The sequence below is a fragment of the Leptidea sinapis genome, chromosome 33, assembly GCF_905404315.1.
Source record: "Leptidea sinapis chromosome 33, ilLepSina1.1, whole genome shotgun sequence".
NCBI lineage: Eukaryota > Metazoa > Arthropoda > Insecta > Lepidoptera > Pieridae > Leptidea > Leptidea sinapis.
Window position 1 is genome coordinate 4,328,649 of NC_066297.1, and position 26,232 is coordinate 4,354,880.

The 26,232-nt window shown below is 35.6% G+C and overlaps 2 protein-coding genes and 1 non-coding gene across 4 annotated transcripts in view; all 3 read right to left on the bottom strand.

Annotated features, from left to right (window-relative positions):
- The window catches only part of LOC126974617 (putative fatty acyl-CoA reductase CG5065), a 252,713-nt gene extending 251,832 nt beyond the window's left edge, over positions 1-881 (bottom strand). Inside the window, exon 1 of the mRNA XM_050822124.1 lies at positions 748-881. Coding sequence (XP_050678081.1) covers positions 748-851 — 104 coding nt within the window. The 5' untranslated portion in view covers positions 852-881. The remainder of the gene's footprint in view (positions 1-747) is intronic.
- The window catches only part of LOC126974666 (BLOC-1-related complex subunit 5), a 52,271-nt gene that overhangs the window by 20,290 nt on the left and 5,749 nt on the right, over positions 1-26,232 (bottom strand). Inside the window, exons 5-7 of one of the 2 annotated variants that reach the window (XR_007731557.1) lie at positions 23,742-23,854; positions 22,542-22,676; positions 18,714-19,364 (exon numbers count right to left, since the gene is read on the bottom strand). Coding sequence is in view for 1 of the 2 variants with exons in the window: in XM_050822216.1 (XP_050678173.1) it covers positions 19,275-19,364; positions 22,542-22,676; positions 23,742-23,854 (338 nt within the window). In the remaining variant the exon portion in view is untranslated. Of the gene's footprint in view, positions 1-17,662; positions 19,365-22,541; positions 22,677-23,741; positions 23,855-26,232 lie in introns of those variants that run through there. The other variant, XM_050822216.1, reaches the window with a different exon arrangement.
- Trnaf-gaa (transfer RNA phenylalanine (anticodon GAA)) lies at positions 10,076-10,149 on the bottom strand. Its single transcript has one exon. It is a non-coding gene; the product is annotated as a tRNA-Phe (tRNA).

Consider the following 26,232-nt stretch of genomic DNA (forward strand, 5'->3'; position numbering starts at 1 on the left):
TATTAATAAGCCTTTTTATTTCAAAACTATGTACATACAATAATTCTTTTAATGTATTCAAACAAAACAAATCTTATAATTGTATTTACAATACTATGATTACATTTAATTAAAACTATTATCACGGGGAGGCGTACAAAGAATACTGGCAACATTACCACGTTGGATAGCTAGGCTTATCCGTTGATCGAAATAGCTTTGTAAAAATATACATATTTCAGCGTGCCTCTTGGCATAGGCCTCCTTTAAAGTTTTCCATTGTTTAATATCTCGCGTGACTCTATCTCTATCGCCATCTGTATCAAAAACGATTAGCAAACCTCTGAACCTCTGCATACTCAACTCCAATTTGAAGCTAACCTAGATACGGTACCAAAAATTCTACCAGAGAAGTTGGGAGAAGGGGTGCTGGTACATATTATCAAAAACTGATTCGGTAGGTCACTAAATAGAATTAGGACAGAGTTCCACAAACTAACGGTCTGCCCTTCTCGCCAGTCTCATAAATCATCTTCTCCACCTAGATGTCCACACATCCACCGTATTAGCCAAACATTTTAGCGCGGTGTCCAGTTAAATTTTATAAGGATACCTTTATAAAAGCTCATCCACCAACCAAAAGACATGGAGCGTTAGTTCCAGCAATTTCTCTGGCGTTGCAATAATACATGGGTGGAGGTGACCGTACCGTCGTTGTATTAAATTCTAACCTAGAAAGTATAAACAGTAATATGCTTGACCCCTTACCTTACGCTAGCTGCACCATGAAACACAATCTGGCACTCCCTCTGCAGGGTCTTAATGTGTTCATCAGATAGACCAAAGTTCTCCTCCAGAATGTCACCAGCCATCGCTTTCAATTTGGCTAAATTCTCTGGATATTTTTCGCGAAGCTTGTCAAATATCTATATTTATACATAAGCATATTATTAAAAATACTTTTTTTAAACCTGCAAATCATTTTCCCAATAAAGATCAAACCCACAACCCTCAACATGGAGGTCGGGCGTACAATGAATATTAATCAAATGGATTGCCGAACTGAAATATTGGGATCTCACGACGGATAGCCCGACAGTGAATGTTTCTTATTGTTATTTATTTATTTTAGATAACTATAGGTCCATATTGTATAAATTACATATATATGTTAGTACTAAACTTACGCTTACAAACTAAATCAGACATCCAGTGCGCTTTGAATGCGATGTCCTGCCTGTCGGCTATCACCTTCAAAATAATATTGGGACTACACTCCAACCTATTTTTGACGGAGGCTTTTCTTTTCCGTATGATTGCGGACAAACATCCGACACGGTTCTCCACAAACATACCGGACGATGTAGTGCCGAGGCAGGCCCAACATTATTCTGAAGATGAAGATATATTGGACACGCACACGGAGAGCATTTATAGATTTTTGGCTATTTTCAACCCAGTCTGCACGTGTAAAACCTCTGACAGAATGATTTGAATAGCGTAATCTTTAGTGCATCGTACAAATCAGCGGGCTAACATATTCCCTCAAACCACCACCGCCCTCCGCTCCCTATCAATGTCACAATTATCCATGACCACCACCGTACAATCTGACTAGAGGTACATAGCTCTATAGCCGAGTGGTTAGCGATCCTACCTACTAAGCTAGAGGTCCCGGGTTCGAATCCCGGTAGGTGCAAAGCATTTATATGATGAATATAGATGTTTGTTTCCGAGTCATGGATGTTTAAATGTATTTATGTATGTTTATATGAATATATGTATGTTTAAATATATTGTATTAAATATATCATTGTCTTGTAACCCATAACAAAGGCTATATATGCTTAACTTGGGGCAAGATAATTTGTGTAAAAAAGTGTGTCAATATTATTATAGCGGAGAAATGCTGCCTGCCGCAAATACCAAGAGCATGCTTCTTTTTTCATTATATTTAAGACCACGCTTTTCTGCATAGTCTTCGCATACACACAGCAAATCTCCCAGCGCGCAGACCGATGGGCTCAGCAGCATATCATTCGCGTAACCAATGTTATTCTTCATCTGATTATCAAAGTTTATAAAAGTGTCATAATTATTGTGCTTCAAGTCTACATACAGAGTTAAGTGATATATGTTCAGCCTTACTTGATTATTCAGAAATTTGGATAATCGTTCCTCCACCCCAACCCCCTTCTTCGGTCGCAGCAGAATGTAAATCGCTCTAATCCCCGGACAGCAGCGCAGCAACTTCTCCACCATGGCCTTGCCCATGAACCCGGTGGCGCCAGTGATGAAGAGCGTCTTCTCGGCGTAGTACTCCGCCACGCCCATCGGTGGTGGGGACCCGTCCATTGTACTGGACCACATCAAGATGCTTTCAAAGAAGTTTCGTAATTACTGTTATTAATCTATAAGACTATCGAGATTTTAAGTATGTTTAATAATTATATAGCTTGAGGGTGGTCGCCCCATTCCCAAGGTGGCAATTGCCTGTCTCGTAATTAATGAAGTCCTTGCCTACGGTTCGGCCTCATACTCGACCTGCAATTGCCTATTTCTCGGCCTTTGCAATAATGTACTATTAAATCGACTGTCACAGATACTTTATAATGAGCTTATGTATTTTGACGGCTTGTCGTATTTAACTATGATTAAGTTTTTTATAATAATATTTTTACTTTTGTAGTCTGTAAAATGAACTATCGTTTGGTTTTTTCTGTATTTTGTCTTTTTCAGTGTATTTTTATCTAAAAAATAATTACGAGCCATTTTCTTGCAGACATACGTCTGCTTGCCCCTTAGCGGACATTTTGTATGCAGATGCTTGGCCGTCAATTTCGATACGGATTATTAAATCGTGAGTCGATTTAATAATACGTATCGAATTATATAGGATCGTTAGGTCGATAGGTCGATCGTCGTTTATATAGGATCGTTTTATAGGAAACAGAGGAACACGAAATATTAATTTGGCTTGTTTGTGTATTTACGATATAAAAAACGAACATTGATTTTACCAGTGGGAGGCACCTTTGCACAGGATGCCGGTTAGATTATGGGTACCACAACGGCGCCTATTTTTGCCGTGAAGCAGTAATGTGTAAACATTACTGTGTTTCGGTCTGAAAGGTCGATGCTAGTGCAATTAACGGACAGATGAGACTTAACCGCTTATGTCTCAAGGTGACGAGCGCAATTGTAGTGCCGCTCAGAATTTTTGGGTTTTTCAAGAATCCTGAACGGCACTGCATTGTAATGGGCAGGGCGGATCAATAAACATCAGCTAAACGTCCTGCTCGTCTCGTCCCTTATTATAATAAAAAAATAACAAATACAAGCGGCCAGCCACCACTATTCGCGTAGATTCTCAAAATTTATTCCCTTAAAATTCTTCTTTATGTCATCTAAAGCAGTACCAACATACAAATGAAACTCTCCCACTATTTTAAAGTGAAACTCTTATTACAACGTCTCAAACTTTTTCGTCTGTGTGTTGAATGTCGCGTGACAGTCGGGTGGCGCCTATAGTTCGCAGCAGCTGACCGTGTAGTGTATAGACTCATTTATGCCTATTACTCATGTAAAATTTTCCAAGTATAAAATTAAGATATACCCTTAATGGAATATTATTCCAAAATTTTTTAGTTAAATGTCTATAATGTGAAAAAAAGTTTCACTTTTACTGTGGTTTCATAAAACCGCACAATCCTTTTTTTTGTGGTCATGTTTAAAAAAAATACTATTTATACCAAATACGCATGCTTAGACCTCTTTTTTTACATGTGAATGACACAATATTATATTGTAATTAATAACTAATTAGTACAACAAATAAGTGGAATTGGGAATGTTAAGATGTGATATTACTAAATTATCTCTCATTAAGGTTTACGCAATAATAATTATCAATTACAACGAATTGTAATGAACGGGAAATACCAAGTTTTAATGTCAACCATTAATTTTTAGTTAGTTTTATTTATTTAGAGCATTGCTAACAAGACTAAAAGTAAAGTAAAGTAAACGAAGAATATTTAAATCATTTTTCAACATACTCGTTTTCAAGTAAATCCAGTTAGTTATCAGTCAATACTCAATTCGCAAAACAATTGGTTTTTGAAGTGAAAAATTCTTTAGCATCGTTGTGATTGTGAAACTCGATGAAACGAAAAAGCGAGACGATAGAGACTCTTACACATTACACATCACACCGCAACTACAAATACACTATTTAAATATCATTAAATTTATACACTATCTAAGGATGAGCTGGATGTTCAGCTGATGTTAATTGATCCGCGTTATCCATTGCAATGCAATGCCGCTCAGGATTCTTGAAAATCCCCAAAATTTCTAAGTGGCATTATAATTGCGCTCGTCACCTTGAGACATAAGATGTTAAGTCTCATTTGCCCAGTAATTTCACTAGTTGAAGAAGAGATCTTATGTATGACGCGAGTATACCTTAACATATTCTGACGTCATGCACACGACGCGACGTATTGACATAGACACCAAGAGAACATAAGCATGATAGCAGTGATAGTAATGTCTTTCATAGCGGTTAAAATCATGTGTCATCTTAGCAACAATTACCAAGACTTCATATGCAGTTTAGATGTTCATGCGCAATGCAGATTGCAATGCACACATCTAACATGTGTACATTGTATGCTCGCAATTTTTTTTTAATTCAAAGTCTGTTTCATCAACGTCGATCGTTAAAAAACGCAGCGAATACATTTCGTAGTGCACGCTTAGCCTTAGTAAAAACAATGTGCCAATAATGAAATATATACAGATCAATAAAAATTACGTAGATACGTGAATAATTACTAACATAATATATTGAAACGGGGTTGGTTGTCTCGACTCTTTATGCCAAATTCAACCTATGAAGCTAACCCAAACAATGAAATAATATGAAACATTGCACTTTAGAAAATCTCTCACCATTTAGAGTGCGAAGGTACGGGACTCTTATAGCCTGATCGGATTTGGTACGGCCAAAACATCGGACGCGGTAGCAAATATTCATCTAGTATCCTATGGCATATTGTCCTTTATCCTTACCAGTATGATGCCGGCTAGATTATGGGTACGACAACGGCACCTATTTCTGCCGTGAAGCAGTAATGTGTAAGCATTACTGTGTTTCATCCGAAGGGCGCCGTAGCTTTTGAAATTACTGGGCAAACTTGACATCATGTCTTAAGGTGACGAGCGCTGTTGTAGGGGCGTTCAGAATTACAGGGTATTTCAAGAATCTTGAGCTGCACTGCATTGTAATGGGCAGGGCGTATCAATTACCATCAGCTCAACGACCTGCTCGTCTCGACCCTTATTTTCATAATAAAAGTATTGTTATGGCTAGCCGATATTAATACCATCTTTGTGCTGCAGAAGAGGGAGAGAGCTGCTATTCGAGATATGTATAACCTAGGTCCTGTAGAATCATTAAGAGATTTTTTTAAGAAATTAACATTTTGACTGTTACATCTCAATATATTCTTCATAAAGATCTATATGTTCATAAGCACAGTAAAGAGTTTGCTAGAAACGGCGAAAATTATAATGTTAACACGAGGAAAAAACATATTAAACTTGTTATGCCTACTATTCGGTTAAGTAGAGTTAGTAAGTCATTTGTTGGGCAATGTATATGCTGTTACAATATGATCCCAATTAAATAACGTAGGTGTGGTAAAGGTTATTATAACATAAATGATTTTCTGATACCATAGACTAGGAATGGAGCGAACACCCCCAGGCTCTTAAATGATTATTTTTTGTACAATACTACATGGCAATCAATGTTTTTTTTATGGAATAGGAAGACAAACGAGCGTACGGGTCACCTGTTGTTAAGTGATCACCGCCGCCCACAATCCCTTGCAACACCAGGGGAATCACAGGAGCGTTGCCGGCCTTTAAGGAAGGTGTACGCGCTTTTTTTGAAGGTACCCATGTCGTATCGTCCCGGAAACACCGCACAAGGAAATTCATTCCACAGCTTTGTAGTACGTGGAAGAAAGCTCCTTGAAAACCGCACTGTGGAGGACCGCCACACATCCAGATGGTGGGGATGATATCCTAACTTGTGGCGTGTCGTGCGAAGGTGGAATTTGGCGGCAGGAATCAGGTTAAACAGCTCTTCGGAACACTCCCCGTGATAAATGCGGTAGAAGACACACAATTAAGCGACTTCTCTACGCAACGCCAAGTGATCCAGCCGTTCACAGAGCACTGAGTCCCCCACAATTCGAGCTTCTCTACGTTGCACGCGGTCAAATGGATCGAGCTGATACTGGGGTGCGCCAGACCAGAGATGACAGCAAAACTCCATGTGTGGCCGATCCTGCGCTTTGTAGAGCGCTAGAATGTGGGCCGGCTTGAAGTATTGCCGTGCTCTATTTTTATATAAAGAAAACCGCTGTAGAGTAAAAATATTTGAATTTATGTCACATTGTCCATCGCACAGAATTATTATTAATATACCATCCAGACCGTACCGAGTATTATACTGAAGACGTTTCCAACGCTCTTAGGCTACAAGGTGTTACCTCTACAACTAGTACTGAACGCGCAATCTATTGGTGCAAATCAAATTTGTCTATTGATTTTAATATTCATCCAGGACCTCTCAATACGTAAATTTAAAAAACATTAAAAAAATTATCTGTAAAAAAGAGTGTTACAAATTATCTGATTATATTTAGATGACAAAATCAACTTTTTTTTTATTCAAAACTAGCTGACCCGACAGACGCTGTTCTGTCAATGGAAAAAAAAATATGATGTAAGTATTTGGGAATGATGTAGTCTAAAGCCACCGGAAATATTCAATCGAAGTGAGTTAAAAATGAAACAAAAACGTATTTCTGGTTGATTTTATAATAATACTAGCTAAGCCAGCAAACGTTGTATTGCCGATATTCAAATCGCGGTACAAAAGTAACTGTTGATCGTAGATGGGTGAAAATTTGAAGTTGTATGTATTTTTTAATGCTGACTCATAATCAAGCAAATTTAAAAAAAATGTCAAAAAAATAAAAAATAAAAATTTGGCGTGAACCACCCTTAACATATAGGGGGATGAAAAATAGATGTTGTCAGATCCTCAGACCTACCCAATATGCACTCAAATATGGCAATCGGTCAAGCCGTTTCGAAGGAGTTTAACTACAAACACCGCGACATGAGAATTTTATATATTAGATATAGTAATAAATATTAATATCGTATTTGTGTCAACAGCTCTTATAATACTGCTTTAAAACTGCCAATTCATTAAAACATTAAAATGGATAAAGTTGTTATCCATATATAGATAGACATACGCCCACGCGGACTTGTAGACCTATTTCAAAGGGTTTAGACATCGTTTTCGTTGAAAGACGGCTTATTTTATTCCGACACCTCCAAAAAATATCGTAAATGTATAAACAAAAATAGACAAAATTTAACAATTTAAATTTAAAACCTTCCTCGAGACCCACGCAATCCATTGGTGAAAACAGCATTAAAATCGAATTAGTAGTTTATGAGTTTATCGCGAAGAGACAAACAGACAGACAAAGTCAAAGTTTTTATTAGCATAAACATGTTAGATTGATGTTACATAAATATTATTGAGTACATGTTTGCCACATTTATGACGTGCAAATTTTATAAAATATATTTCTTACTACTGTTACAAAAAAAAAAACATTAGTTACAATAATATAAATTTAACTAAATATTAGTAGCAGTATTATATAGTATATAGTCAAGTTTTTAGTTGAAAATATTCGTCTAATGAATATAAGCAGTTTTTACTAAGGTATATTTTCAATTTAGATGAGAAATTCCTATTTGACGATACGTCTCTTATTATTTTTGGGATGTGATTATAGATTTTTATGCACATACACAAACAGTTTCTCTGAAATAATGTAGTTCTACAGCAAGGTACTTGTAGTTTGGTGGGTCCCTGGATGGGAAAAGTGAAGTGTTTTCATCTTTACTGAATTCGCTAAATTGTTTTCGAACAAACATACAGCACTCAAATATGTATAATTCAATAATTGTTAATACGTTATAGTTTTTAAATACGGGTCTGCAGCTTTCAAGGGGTCCTTTTACCGCTGCAGCCCTCAAACATTTTTTTGCGCTATTAAGACTCTATGCATTACTGTTGGGTTACCCCATATTATGATCCCATACCTAATTATAGACTCCACGTAAGCGTCGTAGGCTGTTAAAGCCGCCTTTTCCGATATAGTTTTTTTTATTCACCTTATTGCAAAAACAAACTTATTAAGACATTTGCATAATGATTCAACGTGAGCTTTCCAATTACAATTATTAACCATTATTATACCGCGGAGGACTTTGTTTTATAAAATGTAGTGATAGAATAGGATATTACTTATTGAAAGTCAAAAACTACCACAAACAACCTTGGGACCAAAACTTCAGCTAGCTAGACATAAGTTGTGTTATAAAATATATAAATGTAAAATACATAGAGTAAAATTTTTTTTTAATTATTAATTAAGATATTAACCCCCTTATTCATAATGGTCCGATAACTTTAAACAGCCGCTTAGGAGTGTTTTTTCTCATTCTGACTTAGGTCAATAGAAGAAGACAGAGTGTGAATTAGCAATGCATTAAGTTAGCAGACTATTATGAATTAGGGGGTAAATCTTAAGTTTTTACATGAAAAAGTACTACTTTAGTGGTCTGAAAAAAATTGACGGTAATTTTAAAATAATCCGTTTGAGCTGTTCTTGCGAACTTGTCACTGGCTTTTAAAGAGCCTGAGGGTGTCCGCTTCATTCCCAGTCTGTGGTATCATTAAGGCGAAGAGTAAGCAGAAAACATGCAAACATGGTGTTTTTAGACAAGTTTTGTGGTGAAAGTTTAGCATTTCGAGCTATGAACACTACTTAATCCTGTTACAAATATCCTTAAGTCTTATTTCTAGGTTGCTAATGCTTGCTGTTGGTTATAGTTAACACTGCCGAGCCTTTTTGAACTACCACATTTCTTTGAAGTTAAACAAGTTTTGTGGCATGACGTGACGAATTTTTTTGGTACTTCCCTCAGAAAAGTTATTCTTATAGCTTGTATTTTTTTGTGTAGGTTCATTTATTCAGATTAGTAGTGAATTACGAGGATTGTAAGCATATAAACTGTTTTCCACGCAAGAATTTAGAAAATATTGGCTTTGTTACATAGATGGCGGGCCGGCAGCGGTGAACTCATATCGCTCAAGGTCGCTGGCATTTAGTGTCGCCTTAAGAAAAACCTTTATGATATAATAACCTTTCCCACACAAACGTATTTTAACAATTCTTTTAAATTTCGTATCTATACATAATATAATGAAATTGTAAGCCTGCCGTGTCTGTATTGTTGTTGTATTTATTTACACTGTTAGTTTGTTTACACTAATATCAGAAACATCTAAGCCCATTGGAATGCAGTTTTTCACTAATTAATTTAACAAGCTTCCCGTAACTTTTCAAAGTTTATATTCGCATATACATGTTAGATTGATGTTACATAAATATTATTAAGTATACATATTTGCCATATTTTAGAGTTTTCTTAATGGTGGTATGCCAAAGGCTTTACAAATAATAAAAAAGTGTGTCTGTACTTATATATGCACGCAAGAAGTTTTACTTCTTTGGCCTAACAAAGCAAAAATCCTTAAAATTATTTATTCCTCTTGCTACTCTACGTTTGTAGAAAGAACAATATTGTAAAAATCTTGCAACGATGGCTTTGACAATTAAATATTAAATAACGAATACGGCTGTACGGGCTTGAACTCTTTGCCTATCCTAATAATGAACGAAGAAACCGAAAAAAAATAACGAATTTTGCAAACGTCGGAAAATTTTAGGAGCCAACTTCACCATGTTACGTTTGTGTTACAGTGATGCGCACGCATCTTAAAATTTCACTCTCATAATTTTTCATAACGTGTCTAAAGAAGTATAACTTCAAAAAACGTCGCAAGCACTGTATATTCTTATGTATAGATATAGTATGTGACAACATGCATTTATACCAATAAAATTTGTAAAACAAAATTTTATGAACGATGCGGGATTCGAACCCACGACCTCCGGCGTTTCGTGCCGGTGCTCTAACCAACTGAGGTAACCGTTCGAGTAACGCCTCGTTATAAAATTCTGTTTGCTTTGTTCAACTCTCAGGTTGTGGCTTCATCTACAGGATCTTTACAGTTGATAACCTGCTCAACCCGAATATTTGCATATTAGGAAATTGACTTGAGATGTCGCTCTTGTAAATCTAAACAATATGTTATATTTATAAAGTGATAACCCTCATTTCTAGGATTAATATTACAAATAAAATTTGAAAAACAATTTTATGAACGTTGCATTTTTATGAACATGAACATGCATTTATAGAAGTTTGTAAAGGCAACGTGAAAAAAAATATTAAATAACTTACCAGCTTTATATAAAGTCCTGTTTTAATTTAAATGGAATTATGAAATGTCACAAATTGCAAAACGTCTTTACATTGACAATCAATTCAATCGAATTAGCAAGTGTCACTAATGTATGGTTGTTGAATGTCGTTACCTCATTACTTCGGTCATTAATATTTTTCATCCATTCAATTGATAATATCATTTAAGTTTCATTACAACATATTTATCTAATAACTAATTTCTTTATGGAAATCTCTTATATATATATAAATCTCTTATATACATATAAGAGATTTCCACGTATATAGTCACTCATCACGATATCTCTGTAACCATTAGAGCTTAAGACTTGAAATTTGGTAGGAATATTGTTTTCACCGAGTAGAGGTCAGCTAAGAACGGATTTTACGAAATTCCAAGTTTTTTTTTATTATGAATAGAACAACGTCTGTCGGGTCAGCTAGTAATACATAAACGTAACTATATCAATATCATCTTTGTGCTGCAGAAGAAGGTCATTCGCGCTATTTATAACCTAGGTCCTAAAGAATCATTGAGAGCAAAATTTATTCAGAAATAAACATCTTGAGTGTTGACTTTCAATATATTCTTTATAATATATTGAATGGCAACAGTCTGCACATAGACTCATACATGAATTTGCTAGAAATTGTCATTACCATAATGTTAATACCAGGAACAATCATAAACTTATAAAGCCTCCTACTCGGCTTAGTCGAGTTAGTAAGTCTTTTGTGGGACGTTTTATATGCTTTTTCAATCAATCCTAGAATATATGTATTACGAAATTCAAAAGATGTGCTAAGAAACGTTTGTGTGGTAAAGGTTACTATAAAATTTATTACATTCTTAATGATACGACAGATTGAGAAAACAGCGACTTTAAATTTTAGTGAGATTTTACATTAAAACCATATTTTAATAAAAAATCTGAGGTCTGAGGCATACCTTTTGGAATGGGTGGTAGATTTTGACTTTCAATAAGTGATATTATATTGAATAAAAATATTTGAATTTGAATATAAACTAAAAATCTAAAAAATACCCTAACATGTCAATTATTATAACTACGAACCATCTCTTCACCTCACGTAAGACAATGTTGTCACATTCAATCCTGCTAGAACACTTGCCTGTTTGCCCCGTATAATATACACAAACTAATAATGGTAAAACTACGTAGGGTAGAGGCAAGAAGAATCATCTCATATAGGAGACAAGTTGAAAGAGTGTCCAGTTTATCGGAGTATGTCGAGACAAGATTCGAAAGAGAAGAAGGAAAGAAAGAATCGAGATTCTTTAATGCTTTTAGATTTCATTGACTACATTGTAAATAAATACTATCACAACCTTGCTTCTGTGTGACATCTCAGTCGTTTAAAAAGTTATATTTAGTATAAAAAATGTTTCGTATACGCATACAAAGGTATGTAGTATTCATGAATACACATGTCCTGTTTGGTCTTCAAAATATTCTGATATTAAAAGTCGTATAGAGAGCATCCAGAAGAAATTCATTACCTAATATTTACAACCTCTCCGCTTAACAAAACACTCACATGTTCATTTTTGGGTAAATTCTATTTAATATCAATTACTTTCTTGCTTTTTTTTATGAAAATAAGGGACGAGGCGAGCAGGACGTTCAGCTAATGGTAATTGATACGCCCTACCCAACAATGCAGTGCCGCTCAGGATTCTTGAAAAACCCTAAAAATTCTGAGTGGCACTACAATTGCGCTCGTCAGCTTGAGACATGACATGTTAAGTCTCATTTGCCCAGTAATTCCAATAGCTACGGCGCCCTTCAGACCGAAACACAGTAATGTTTACACATTACTGCTTCACGGCAGAAATAGGCGCCGTTGTGGTACCCATAATCTAGCCGGCTTCCTGTGCAAAGGAGCCTCCCACTGGTCTTGCTAACTAACAATAGGTTATGGGCACTAAACCAGTACACGATGTCAGTACGAGTAGTACAGTGGTTTCTTGGTTTTACGTAACTTGGTCTGTTTATTGTCATTACTTATTTATATATATAACAGCTTTCGAGTACAAAGTCACGGACAAATTGTGAACACTGAGGTAAACAAGGAAGTATAAGTTTCTTGTTTACAACGGAAACCTTAAAACAAGGAAAACTTTTTTGCGAAATTTTTGTAGGCATTAAACACAACATTATAATATTTTAATGTATGTATAATAAAAAAGAACATTGGGAATCTGTAGGGTAATAATTATCATGTTACCTATACAAATTCAAATGTTTTTATTCAAAGTAGGATTTAAGATCGCTTAGTTAAAGTTAAAAACTACTACCGTTCGAAAAAGTACGCTTCAGACCCGAGAAGAACGGGTGCAAGAAACACGCAAGCGGGCAATTTTTTTATAGAAATTTACTGACAATTTTACTTAATACTTTACAATAAATTTGTTTAATAAATAGCCTGAGGGCGGTCGCTCCATTCCCAGTCTGTGGTATTATTAAGTCCATTACCAGACAAACGTTTCTTAACGATCATGATCATCATCGAGGATTTCATATGCAGTTTAGAGGTTCATGCACAATGCAGGTTTTACTTGTGACATGTGTACCTATTTGTATGCACGCAATTTTTTTATCATTCCATGTGTGTGTTGGACTTTTGTGTTTTTCCCGATTCAGCGGGCCTACCACGAACTCTTATTGCGATTCAATTGACAACCTGAAATGAACTGCTTTGCTTTTTCGTACCACGACGTGATTAGAGCTATCTAATGTAAGTTGACGTCAAATCAACTGATTAAATCGCAATGATGTCAATTGAATGTCAAAAATGATGTCAATTGAATCGCAAACTGATTTAGTTCGTTCATTCATTCGTACCATTAGGTAATATTTCAACCTAAACTGGATAGCTTATGTGTCAAACTGAGCGATTCGAAAAAAGTTGCTACTTCCTTAGAGGAAAGTGAATCGTGTTGTTAATAACTTTAAAAAAATAGTGAAAACATACAGAAAAGAAAATTTTATTGATGAAAGATGAGATAAGAATACTTTATTGTACTTTTTATTTTAAAAACAACATACTGAAAATAAATATCGAAAATGAAAATACTAGAGACGAGGCAGCAAGCGCCCGGGCCTTATAGTATAGCCTGTTCGCAAGAACGAATTAAAAAAAAATGTACCTGTCAAATCAAACATCAATGGAGGTGCGTTCGTAACTCGTTATTTTTACGAAAATACCTAAGCAAACATTTAATTTGTAATTCAAATAACTAAATTTATTTATATTACTATTATTTAATAAGTACAAAAAAGGGCGAAAAAGTTTATAATTTGACGCTACTGCAATTTTAAAATGTGTTTTTAGTATTTTCTACGCAGAAAAACCGCTAAAATCATTTCATTTTAGGTTTCGAAACGCAACGCATGTGGTTCGAGTAAGAGAGACAAACTTATGCAACGACTGTAGAGCGTCATCTCTTTCTCACACCGCGGACCACAGACAAATTTATTTCGTTCATTCTTCGTAAGCGATCCAAGCGCCATTCAGTAAAAGGCACTTCATGGTACGAGTTTTAGTGATTCAGTTTAGGTACCTAAACTGAACTGCATCGGAATCGCATCGCTTATTAAAAGTTGATGGTAGGCCCTCTGGTTATTAAAGTCTGACATTATACCTAGACTACAACGTTATACAATCTTAATAATAAACTAATTGTATAATTAATGGGCAAACACTTACATACATTACAAATTCAAGGGCGTACTGTCATTTACACGTCATTTAACACCAAGATTAACGCACACATATTATAATTTGTTTTTATTATATTTATATCGCAATAATTGGAAATTCTAATTATTTTTACTCATTAATATTTCAGTGTCCTTAACCCACAAGCACGAATGTTTACGGTTGTTATTTTGCGAGCTCTTTTTAAAAGTAATTTGTTCGCCGGCCGCGGCGTCAAGAGTATGTTACGTTTATTAAATTATATCTTGCCGAAGCTTCTGTAGTCAAACTGCGGCCAACCTTTTTGCCAATCACTTTGCATTGCGTCGCGTGAACCAATAGACGGCGAGCGAAACTCACTGCTACGTGCTGCTACAGTACATATAGACTTACAAAATACTAGCACAGAGACAAGCAAACCATGCAAGAGAGAAGAATTTTTTTATGGAAGAGAATGAATGACAAACAACGGTACGGTCACCTGATGTTAAGTAATCACCGATGCCCACAGTCTCTTGCAACACCATCGTATCGTGCTGGAAACAACGCACACGGTAGCTTATTCCATAGGCAGTTCCTTGAAAACTGAACTTGAACTGTGGAGGATCGCCACACATCTTTGGAACTTGTGGACACTACTGTCTTCTTGGGTAGCACGGTAGATGAATAGCTTCAGTGGGGTCCACATATTGCCCAACTAGCAGATACACTCAGCTTTGCGGCATACGCCGTTAGAAAGATTAGAGAGTACACGAATGTTACGATTAGTTCGCTAGATTAGTGTACTTCAGTTATTTTCACAGAGGTACGGTATTTACTGTGGGGTCATGCTGATATAGTGTAAGCTCGGGAGAAGAGCAAGAGAGAGCTGTTCGTGATATATATGAGATTGGTTATAGACAGTCTCTCAAAGAAAAATTTAAATAAATAAATATTGTGACTGTTCATTGTCAGTAGGTACATTCATGAAAATTTATTATAGGTTCACAAAAGTCGTCATCTTTTTGCTCTTAATAGGGATTTTCATTATTATAACATTAGAAATAAGGGATTGCTTGTAACTAATTCTAGTAGGCTTCATAAGATCGTTAAGTTCTTTCTTAGTCGTTTAAGTTAGCCTCTTTCTTTCTTTGCTTACTTGGTTAGCTTCTGGCAAGAAACTCATGTGTACGTGATCTAGGTGTTCTACACGACAGTAATTTAATCTTCGATAAACACATCGTTTTAGCCATACAATGAGCGTCTAAAATGTTAGGTTTCATTATGAGAAGTTCCAGCAATTTCATTCGCGCTAAGACTTCCAAAATAGGTACTTTATTGTGCCGTAGCAAGAAGTTACAACTGTCATATTAGTAGACATAGACATAGAATAGAGAAAATAAAAAAAACTTAGTTCTTATGCGATCCGTCTTCGAGAAAATTATAAGTCCGTTGATTATGAAAGTGTATGTAAACGTCATCAACTTCTTCCATTAGTTAAAAGGCGTCAGATTGCTGATCTTACTTACCTGGTCAAGATCGGATTGTACTATCCTTAAAGAAAAAATTAAACTCAAAATACCTGCATTCCTATCACCATCCAATCCCTCCCTATATCTACCTAGACTATTACAAACAAAATTCCTGACAAGGGAGTGAGAACATCAACTCTAGAGCTTAGGAGGAATTGCTTAGCCAGGAGTTCTTCATGTTAACATAAAATTATTTCACTGGGTTTCTTCTCTTTGTTTTGATAGTGTGTTTAATTCAAAGTTTTTATCCTACCGTGTGTTGGGACTTACAGTATTTTTCACTCTGTTCCTATATTATGTGAAAACCGTTAATTAGCTGTTTATTTATATTATGTAATACATAATATGACCATAATATTACCAGTGGGAGTCTCCTTTGCACAGGATGCAGGCTAGATTATGGGTAACACAACGGCGCCTTTTTCTTTCCGTGAAGCAGTAATGTGTAAGCATTGTGTTTCAGTCAGAAGGGCGCCGTAGCTAGTGAAATTACTGGGCAAATGTGACTTAACATCTTATGTATCAAGGAGGCGAGGAGGCGCAATTTTAGCACTACTCAGAATTTTTGGATTTTTAAAAGAATCCTGAGCGGGTTTGTAATGGGCAGGCCGTATCAATTACCATCAACTGAACGTCCTTCTCATCTCGTCCCTTATTGTCATAAAAAATATAATCTATCATTAGCTGTAAGTTTTCCTTTAATAAATAAATATTAATGAAGCACTTTGTATATTTACCATCTACTCAACTCATAAGTTCAATTGACAGTAATTTATGTAGGCCTAAAGGTGAGTTCTGTCAGGTTCAGTGGCAGGACATGAGGATGAGTATTGCCAGCGGTTATTATTGAAGTTTAAACTTCAAAAGCCGCGATGGACACTTTTTGGTAGTGGAAAATCTTGGGTTCGCGTCATTGATACGCTCAGGGCTGGCGTACGCGATAAATAAATAATTAAAAAAATAAATATACTAGCTGACCCGACAGACGTTGTTCTGTACATAAAAGACTGTTTTATATGAATATTTCATAACATATAATTAAATTGTGTCACAGCATAACTGTCAAACCGTGCGTCAATAAATTCTCTCATAGAAAATATGTCCATACAAAACAAATACTGGAAAAAAAAAATCAGTTTATTTCAGTGACAGTGACTTTGACAAATGTCGCATAAACGCGCGCTTCCTTACATGGATGTAAACTCAGCTTAATATCGCAAATCTCACAGTAATAAGGACAGAACATAAGAAATAAAATACTGTTTTTTTAAGAATTTGTCAATAATATTTTATAACATCGAGAATTATTTGGTAAAAATGCTCCCTATTGTTATAATAAAATTGTTTTACAGCAGAACTTTCAAGCCGTGTGACAATAAAATCTCTCATAGAAAATACAAAGCAAATACTGGAAATAAAAATAATGATTGGTCCCAAATCGAAATAAAAACTATCCTATCTCTCAAGTTGGACTAAACTGCACTCCATGAAGTAATCCCCATCAAAATCCCTTCATTAGTTTAGGAGTTCGCTGGAAAATAAACATTAGGACACTGGATTTATGTATATTATTAAGATTTAAGATCTAGTTAGACACTTTTGGTTGGATGAAATCTCGTCAAATCGCGTGATCCAATGCATCACGCAATTAGTTTTTTTAAAGGTAGGCACTTCATCTTATAATCTTGGAAACACCTCACAAGGTACCTTCCATAGGTTCACGTGGAAGTAAGTTGAAAGAACTGCGGAGTAATATTTTGTAAATAATAGTTTAAGGTGGAATTCCTAACAAGGGCCTATTGCACATGATAAACAAAATATGATAAATAATACTTTTATTATTCAACATAGCCCACAATATATAAATTGATCTATATTATAATGCACTAAAATATGTATTTTTCTAATAACAATGCTAATAATAAAAAAAACGAGAAAACAATAAAATAAAATGTGTCAAATCATAATTAAATCAAATCAAAATCACTTTATTCATGTAGGTGAAGGAAATGACACTTATGAATGTCAAAAGTTTACAAAGTGAAAGTCAGCAAATAAACTTTATTAAATTAGGCTTAAATGTAGGCCACTTTTCAATCAAATAGAGTATTTTACAATGGCTGTAATATACATAACAAATTCGTTTGTAAGGTGCTACATACAATATATGAATCATGTTTAAATAATAAAAATTATTTCATAAAAATTAATAAACTGTATAAATACAAATTATCGTATATTGGATGCATCAACCTTTAGAACTTGAATTAATTGTGCAAGGATGCTTCGTGAACATGATGGTCGTGATTAATGTCACAATTAGTAATCGCATCCAAAAAATACAATGATTTATAAACTATAACAGGTCGACCTGGCACTACGAGCAGCACCCGTTTACGACTTGACGCATGGACCAGCCATCGTTCCCTTAAAAAATAATGCTCACTAAACGATTCTATATAATGCAATTATAGTAAATTTGATATAAACCAAAAGAATACAATATTATGTAATATTTTGGTAAAAAAAATCCGTGTTGTTATAATAAAATTGTTTTACAGCAGAACTGTCAAACCGTGTCACAATAAAATCTCTCATAGAAAATACAAAACAAATATTGTAAATAAAAATAATTATAGGTCCCAAATCGAAGCAAAAACTATCCTATCTCTCAAGATGGACTAAGCTGCACTCCATGAAGTAATTCCCATTAAAGCCCGTTCATTAGTTTAGGAGTTCACTGGAAACAAACATCGGGACACTGGATTTATATTCAAATTCAAATATTTTTATTCAAAATAAGATTTAAAATCACTTATTGAACGTTAAAAACTACCACTGAGACTGCCTCAGATCTGAGAAGAATGGGCGCAAGAAACTCAGCGGGCTTTTTTTAATATAAAATATGGATTACAATGTGATATCGTACAATAAACATCTATAATTAAAGAGCCTGAGGGTATTCGCTTTATTCCCAGTCCGTGGTGTCATTAAGAAAATCGTTTATGCTATAATAACCTTTCCCACACAAAAGTTTTTTAACAATTCTTTTAAATTTGGTAACACATTTGTTTTGTACATTTTCTGGGATCATATTGTAGAAGCATATACATCGCCCAACAAAAGACTTACTAACTCGACCCAACCGAGTAGTAGGCATAACAAGTTTATGTTTGTTCCTCGTGTTAACATTATGAATGTCACAGTTTCTAGAAAATTCCTCAATGTGTTTATGAACATACAGAACATTATCAAAAATGTATTGAGAAACAACAGTCAAAATGTTTATTTCTTTAAATTTTTCTTTTTATGTCTTAATATGTTTTTCTCTTAATATGTATTAAATGTATGCATATGTAAATAATGATGTACTACAGTTGTATTGCCAATAACAATTCAATGATAGAATTTGTACAAGACAAATAGGCCATATTATATCAAAAAATTGTAATCATAAGATTTTTTGCGTAATCTGATGCTGTCTACTAATAAACGTTCAAAGAGGTGGCCCATTTTGGATCAACTCCTTTGCGAGGACTTTATGCTGCATACGAGATGCAGGTGCTGTGTGGTGAGTGACTAGCTGGCTCCTGGCACGCTCCACACGAACGGCTCCAGCCGCCTGTGGACCGGTAACAGCTGGTTCAGCTCCGTGATGTCAGCCAGGCTCTGCAACCCGGTTCACATCAACAATAGTAATCTCGAGCTATTATTAGTATTGCACAGTCAGTATATTACAACAACCATCGATAGACCACCAGGCCACTTAAATTTTAAAGGATTACATAAAATGGGCCAAACAATTTTGTTATTATATCCACACCCATGCATTAAATCCTCTATTAAACATTCTAAAACAGTTAGCAGTTAACAGTTCGTTTGTGACAGTCGCATTAGGTAATACCTGTAATGATAGTTGCTATGTGTGGTAAATAAATAAATAAAAAATAAATAAAAGCTTATTGCCAACATTAAATGAATAAAAACTCAATGTCCTATATAATAACAACCATTACATCACCCAAACCAGTGTTATAATAAAAAATGAAAAAAAAAGGAAAAATATTAATTTCAGTAACAAAAATGGTACAAACATTATAGTGGATGTGACCTTCTATTAAGTGAGAAACACCTGTGCCAGAAGGCCACGCTCTTCCATATCAATTAAAATTAACAGTACCAAAAACTAGGGATCACAAATTAAGTCTAAAAATATAATGTAACAAAAGAAAAATATTATAATGAAATTCAGTAAAACATTACAACACTCGTTTGGATAATGTAATGGTTACTAGGACTGACTTTTTTAATGTTAGCAGTAAGCTAACCGTTTCAGAATCTTTTATAGAGGTAGGTAGAGATATATTCATATTATGGGTGTAGGTAAAGTCTTGTATGGAACTGTTGATAATTAGGTATTAAAACACTCATGTGATAATATTATCGCGCTCGACTTCGCCTCGTGTGACAAACCCACATTCGTGTTTTAATACCCCTTATTACACAACAGTTACATAATAATAACTAATAGGATTTAAAAGAGGAGTTAAGTAGAAGTAGTTTAAGTAGGAGAACCAAAGTCACCGACATAGCCCAAATGATTGCGAAACTGAAGTGGCAGCTGGCACGGCACATAATTCGACGAACAGATGGCTGTTGGGGCAGTAAAGTTCTCGAATGGCGACCACGTACCGGAAGACGTAGTGTTGGTAGGCCCCCCAACAAGATGGAGCGACGCTCTGGTCAAGATCGCCGGAATACGTTCGATTAGGGCAGCGCACGACCGTGGAAATCGTTGGGGGAGGCCTTTGTCCAGGAATGGACGTCTTCCACCTGATGATGATGATTTAAAGGGGCTGGGAGTTTCTTGTCAGTTCTTCTCCCCATGATCTTCAGTATATTACTAACTTGTTGAATTAGGTCAGGTCACGAAATAATTGTAATTTTTGTTTTGTTTTTATTGTGATATTATAATAATAATATTGACACACTTTTAACACAAATTATCTTGGCCTAAGTTAAGCATATAATATAGCCTGTGTTATGGGTTACAATACCATGATATATTTAATACAATATACTTACTTAAACATACATAAATACATTTAAACATCCATATTCATCATATAAATGCTTGTACCTACCGGGATTCGAACCCGGGACCTCTAGCTTAGTAGGTAGGATCGCTAACCACTCGGCTATACAGGTCGTCGTCGCTATTATAACCCTACATATATTATGTATAGCCTGTATGTAGTATGACAATCTGCTAACCACCTGGGGTTCCCCGAAAGACCAGCGCTAATCATATCACCTGTGGATATCATCAGTATTATGATAAGGTGAACTCAAATTCTGCATGTTAATATAAATAAATAAATAAGTCTACTTGTATACTAGGTTTAAATTGCATAATAAATTATTTTTCTTTCTTCTTTCCATGTCAAAGTATTTACGAACTGTGGTACCTTCATGATGATTACCACGATTACCAAGTGTTGTTGCAATATCTTATGTCATTCTCACTCCCTGTGGTAAATAAATATATTTTTTCATTACTCATACTCGGAAAGTAATGTTGTTTTGATCTGATTATTGGGTGGAAAAATGCTGCTTCCCTCCATAGAGAGGGAAAAACTCATACAAATTACTTCCCTCCCACCTAGGGGCCGGAATGAACTTTGAAAGTAGAACTGCTGTGAAGAGTTTTATGTAAAAAAGGACTAATTTAAAAAAAAATGCTGCGGCCATATGACTTTCTAAACAGACAGTGTGAACTTAGCGCAAACAATTACGCAAACTTCTTTTTCTTCTTTCTTAATTGTTGCGGTTTATTCCGTTCAAAGAAGTTTAAATTGGCGGGATACTAATCTGTGCTTAGTTAAATAACTAGTTTTATTTTCCTCATATTCGAAATGAAAAGTAGAGTGTTGAACTCGGGTACTATTAATAATTTACTAATCTACTATTTATATACGAGGGACAAAAGTGGCCGATTCTCTCCCGGCAAGACGACTTTTGTCCCTTGTACCAGGGACTAAAAGCGAGCTTTTCATCCAGGTGGGAAATAAAATCGTATACGCACCACGTGAGATAAGTAGGTCATTCTGACAATACGATTGTCAGAATGACCTACTTTTCTCCCTAGGCGCGTAACCTTTCCGGATCAGCGCGCTCCACCGCTTAATGTACACCTTACATCGGCAAGCGTTCGGCGCTCGCGCAGCGTTTTCCCCGTGCGTATTATTTTACGTGTAGTTATAAAATGCTTATAACTAGGGTTATTGGAGTGACTGTCACTGAAAGCTATTGAAACAAGCCATAAGACCATGTATAAATTATTCATATTGTGTTTCTATTTTATTTCACACAGACTTTTCATTCGACAATAGGTGTAAAAATAGGTATATTTTAAAATAAATGTTGATTTTCAATGTTAATTACTTGTTTTATTTATTTCCTTTTATGTTTTTGTAATGAACATTATGTGTTCATTATAAAATAAAACCAAAATCTCCACAAAGAACAATCTTCGTGCAAAGTTTTGATAACGACCGCTCGCTACGCCGCCCGGGAACAAGTGAACACAAAAATGATATGTCCGTAAAGCTATGACGTCGAATATTGGTGGCCTTGAATCGTAACGGATCGAAATGTGTATCGGACTTCACTCGTTCATAACTGCGTAGGTAAATAAACCATCTTGTACACCTAATAAGGGTGAAAACTGGGTGAGGTAAAAGAGTGCCTTGGGGCACTGCCGCTCTCTCTGTTTTTTGAATTTCCAGTGACTGCGGGCACGTCCGATGCGGAAAGGGTAATATACTATTCTATTCTATTGTATACCTGCATAAGGATGGAGTTACACCTGGACAGCTGGTGGGATAGCTCTCGCACGCGCGACAGTCTCTCGGCGTGGCGCGCATTGGCCCGCTGTCGTTCCACCGCCTGGCTGTATAGCCGCGACACCTCCGCGTCCACCTGGAAGTCGGGATCATAATAATAAAAATATTGACACGCTTTTAAACAAATTTCCTGGCCCCAAACAAGGCATAGCGTACTATGGGTACAAGGCAACGATGTATTTAATACAATTTACTTTAAGCTTACTTAAACATACAACTTACTTCAACATGGGTGAAATCCTTTCACCGAAATACTTATAGCAGTATATCTGTAGCACGGACTAGTAAAAAAAGAAAGACTCCGCGCCGTGATATTAGCAAGTGAAGCACCTTTATGCTAGTGTGTGTGTGGTTACGGGGTATACCAGTTACACATTGTTTTACTTAAATAATCATATATCCACAAATACTTTTATATTATTGTTTTTACACTTTTTCACAACGCACGACGGCATTCTTAAAATATTTTATTGCGACGCAAACTGACCTGTCACAGACGATGGCAAATCTCATAATGGCGGCCGATCGGCTTGTATTAGTGTAAGTGTATGCGTGGGGCTATGTATTTACACGTTTACCGGCTTGTTTTGGTGCCTCACTGTTATGTAAGGTGACACGGAGTCCATATTTTTTTACTCGTCCGTGATCTGTAATTATACAGCTGACGTTTTGTGCAAGATAAGTGCTGTGTATATCTTATAAGTGAAATTTAGTGAAAAGTAAGTTCTAAGTTTTCCCTTCTATCGGCAAATTACTGGGCAAATGAAAACTATAATAAACATAACATCTTATGTCTAAAGCGAAATTGTAGTACCGCTCAGAATGTTTGGGTTTTTCAACAATCCTGAGCGACATTGCATTGTTATGGGCAGGGCGCATCAATAGCCATCAACTGAACGTGCTGCTCGTCTCGTCTCTTATTGTTAAAAAAAAACTCGAACGGCCTGGCTTACTTGGAAGAGCGCTCGGACGGAACCCGAGAGGCCGCGGGCTCGAGTCGCATCATTCATAAACTTTGGTAACAAATGTAGTTTAGGTAGTAGTAGTAGTATCTAGTATATTAGAAATGACATCAAATAGAATTCTAAGGCAATCAATTTTGAGAAAATATATGCCTTTTATGACTTTTCTTTGCCCATACCTGTTTAATCTGGTTGGTTAGAAGGCTCTGAGTGCCGGCGAGGGGCGTGGCACATGCAGCTAGGTGCGCTTGCACGCGCCCGCTTAGACGCACCCATGGTCTGTAGTCCAGTCCTGCGAGTACATTATGGTGAATTACTAAACAATTTGTCATGCTTTTAAAAGTGAAACCCCTTACTTCTGTTACACAAATAAAATTTAAAAAAGAAAACTTTATGAACGATGCGCGACTCGAGCCCACGACCTGTTGTGGCTTCAACCTGAGAGTTGAACAAGGCATACAAGATTTTATAACGATACGTCACTCGAACGGTTAGCTCAGTTGGCAGAGCACTCGCACGGAACGCTAGAGGTCGTGGGTTCGGGTCCGCATCGTTCATAAAGTTTTTTTTTTTAATTTTATTTGTGTTTAATGAATTAGGTTAGCAGCGATGATATGAGGCATACAAATGTGGTTCGAAGAGGCCGTTTGTGTGTTTGTACTTCACAATTGTTGGCTTGTGATCAAAAGGACGTCATCAACATAATGATATACCATCAAATGTACTACGTCGCCCCAGTCACCTTGTATTACCTAGTATTAGAACCCACTATGGTAAAAATAATATAACATTTGCAGGAGCACAGCTATACAATCATTTTAGAATATATATAAAAAACAGATGAATAGCCTATTGGGCCGAAATGTCGGTATCAAATTAATATAATATATATTTTGAGTACCCGTCTTAACAATAATTACAATACATCTAGCATATAAGGGATTCAAAGAGAAATTTTGAGACATTGACAACCATATCAACCATATTGTAGACGTTTGCTCAAACGACGTTATGAAAGATCAAATATGTCAAATTCGAAGGTGTCTCGCCGAGATGCTTAAAATTTTCTTAGAATATGTTAAAACCTGAACAACTGATTTTATAGCAGGATAGTTCAAAAAGCTTAGCAATCTATCTTCGGGCGATAGCATCGGCATACTTGGCGTCGATATATCGAGCGACGTTCGAGCGACTCCTAAAATCGATATTCGATATATCGTGGCATTAGTCGTGTCGAATCCTACTCTTAGTTACATCGTATTCAATGTCGAAACGATGATTGAACGAACGAAACATTATTCGATATTATCGGTCCTAACCCTACTCTTAGTTGAAAATGTCAGAGACGAATAATCGAATTCGACAAACAATCAAACGTCACTTTTACGATAATCGCAACGACATCTTTTAGGCTGTCGTTGGTTTTATCGTTTTAACATGTATAGATATATTTGCCATACAATATACATATATATAATAAATAATATTAAAATAATTATATGTGATTTACTATTCAACAGGATTTTTTACTACCAAGTAATTTAAGTCATTTTTTTGATCGTTTATGCGTAGAAAGTAATGCAAATGGCCGCCTGAGAAACAGGAAGTCGTCGAGAAGAGCTGAGTTACTTTTATTTACATATTATTATCCGCAAGTTTTATGTTATTTATTCAATATTAAATGGTAATATTATATTCATTACATAATATTTGAATATTTACATTTTGTGTAAATTATGCAAATTAGTCGTGCAGAGTCTGGCAGGGTCCTTAGCGCCTAAACTATGTTTTGACTTTTGACACTCAACAGCGACATAACACAGATAATACTTAGTTTTTCAAGGTTTGCATACAATTCATTAACTCTAACATCGTCAAAAAAAATCAAAATACAGTGAAACTTGGTTAAGTGGGACCTGGATAAGTGAGAAACCTCCATAACTGGAACTCATGCTGAGGTCCCAACACTTTGGCACTGAATTACCTCTGTTAGTGGGACGAGGTAAACCTCTATATCTGGGATTTGTTCTTTCGAGTTATCATCATAGATAACATTGTTTGTTTACTCATTCTTATTCTACCCACAAATTCCACACGTAATTCCAAGTACGTAAGTACAAATTTTGAGCTTCAATTACCTTCAGTTTTAGTTTCGCTTTACTATCATACAGATGTTTATTTGAAAAATGTCAAAACGAAAGCTACAATCGTTATCATTACGTGAAAAACTGAAGTTAATATCCGTTTATGAAAGTGGGAAGACACGCGAAGAAGTTTGTGCCGAATTTAATGTGCCAAAATCTACTCTTTGTAGAATAATTCAGAGTAAACATAAAATTGAATCACAATGTTCTGAAGGACAAAGAAAACTAAAACGTGTAAGTTTATCAGAATATCCTGAACTTGAACAGTGTTTGCTAACATGGGTTAAGCAACTTCGTAACAAAAACGTTCCGGTATGCGGACCGATGATTAAAGAAAAGGCACAAGATTTCGCGCGAAGGCTCGATATTCATAATTTTTGTAGCAGCCCTCTGTAAATGAGACAGATATTTATTTATACCTGTATATCTGAGACACTGGGTAAGTGGAATACCTCTATAAGTGAAACGACATTGCAGGTCCCTTGATGTCTCACTTAACCAGGTTTCACTGTATTAGTCTATGGTT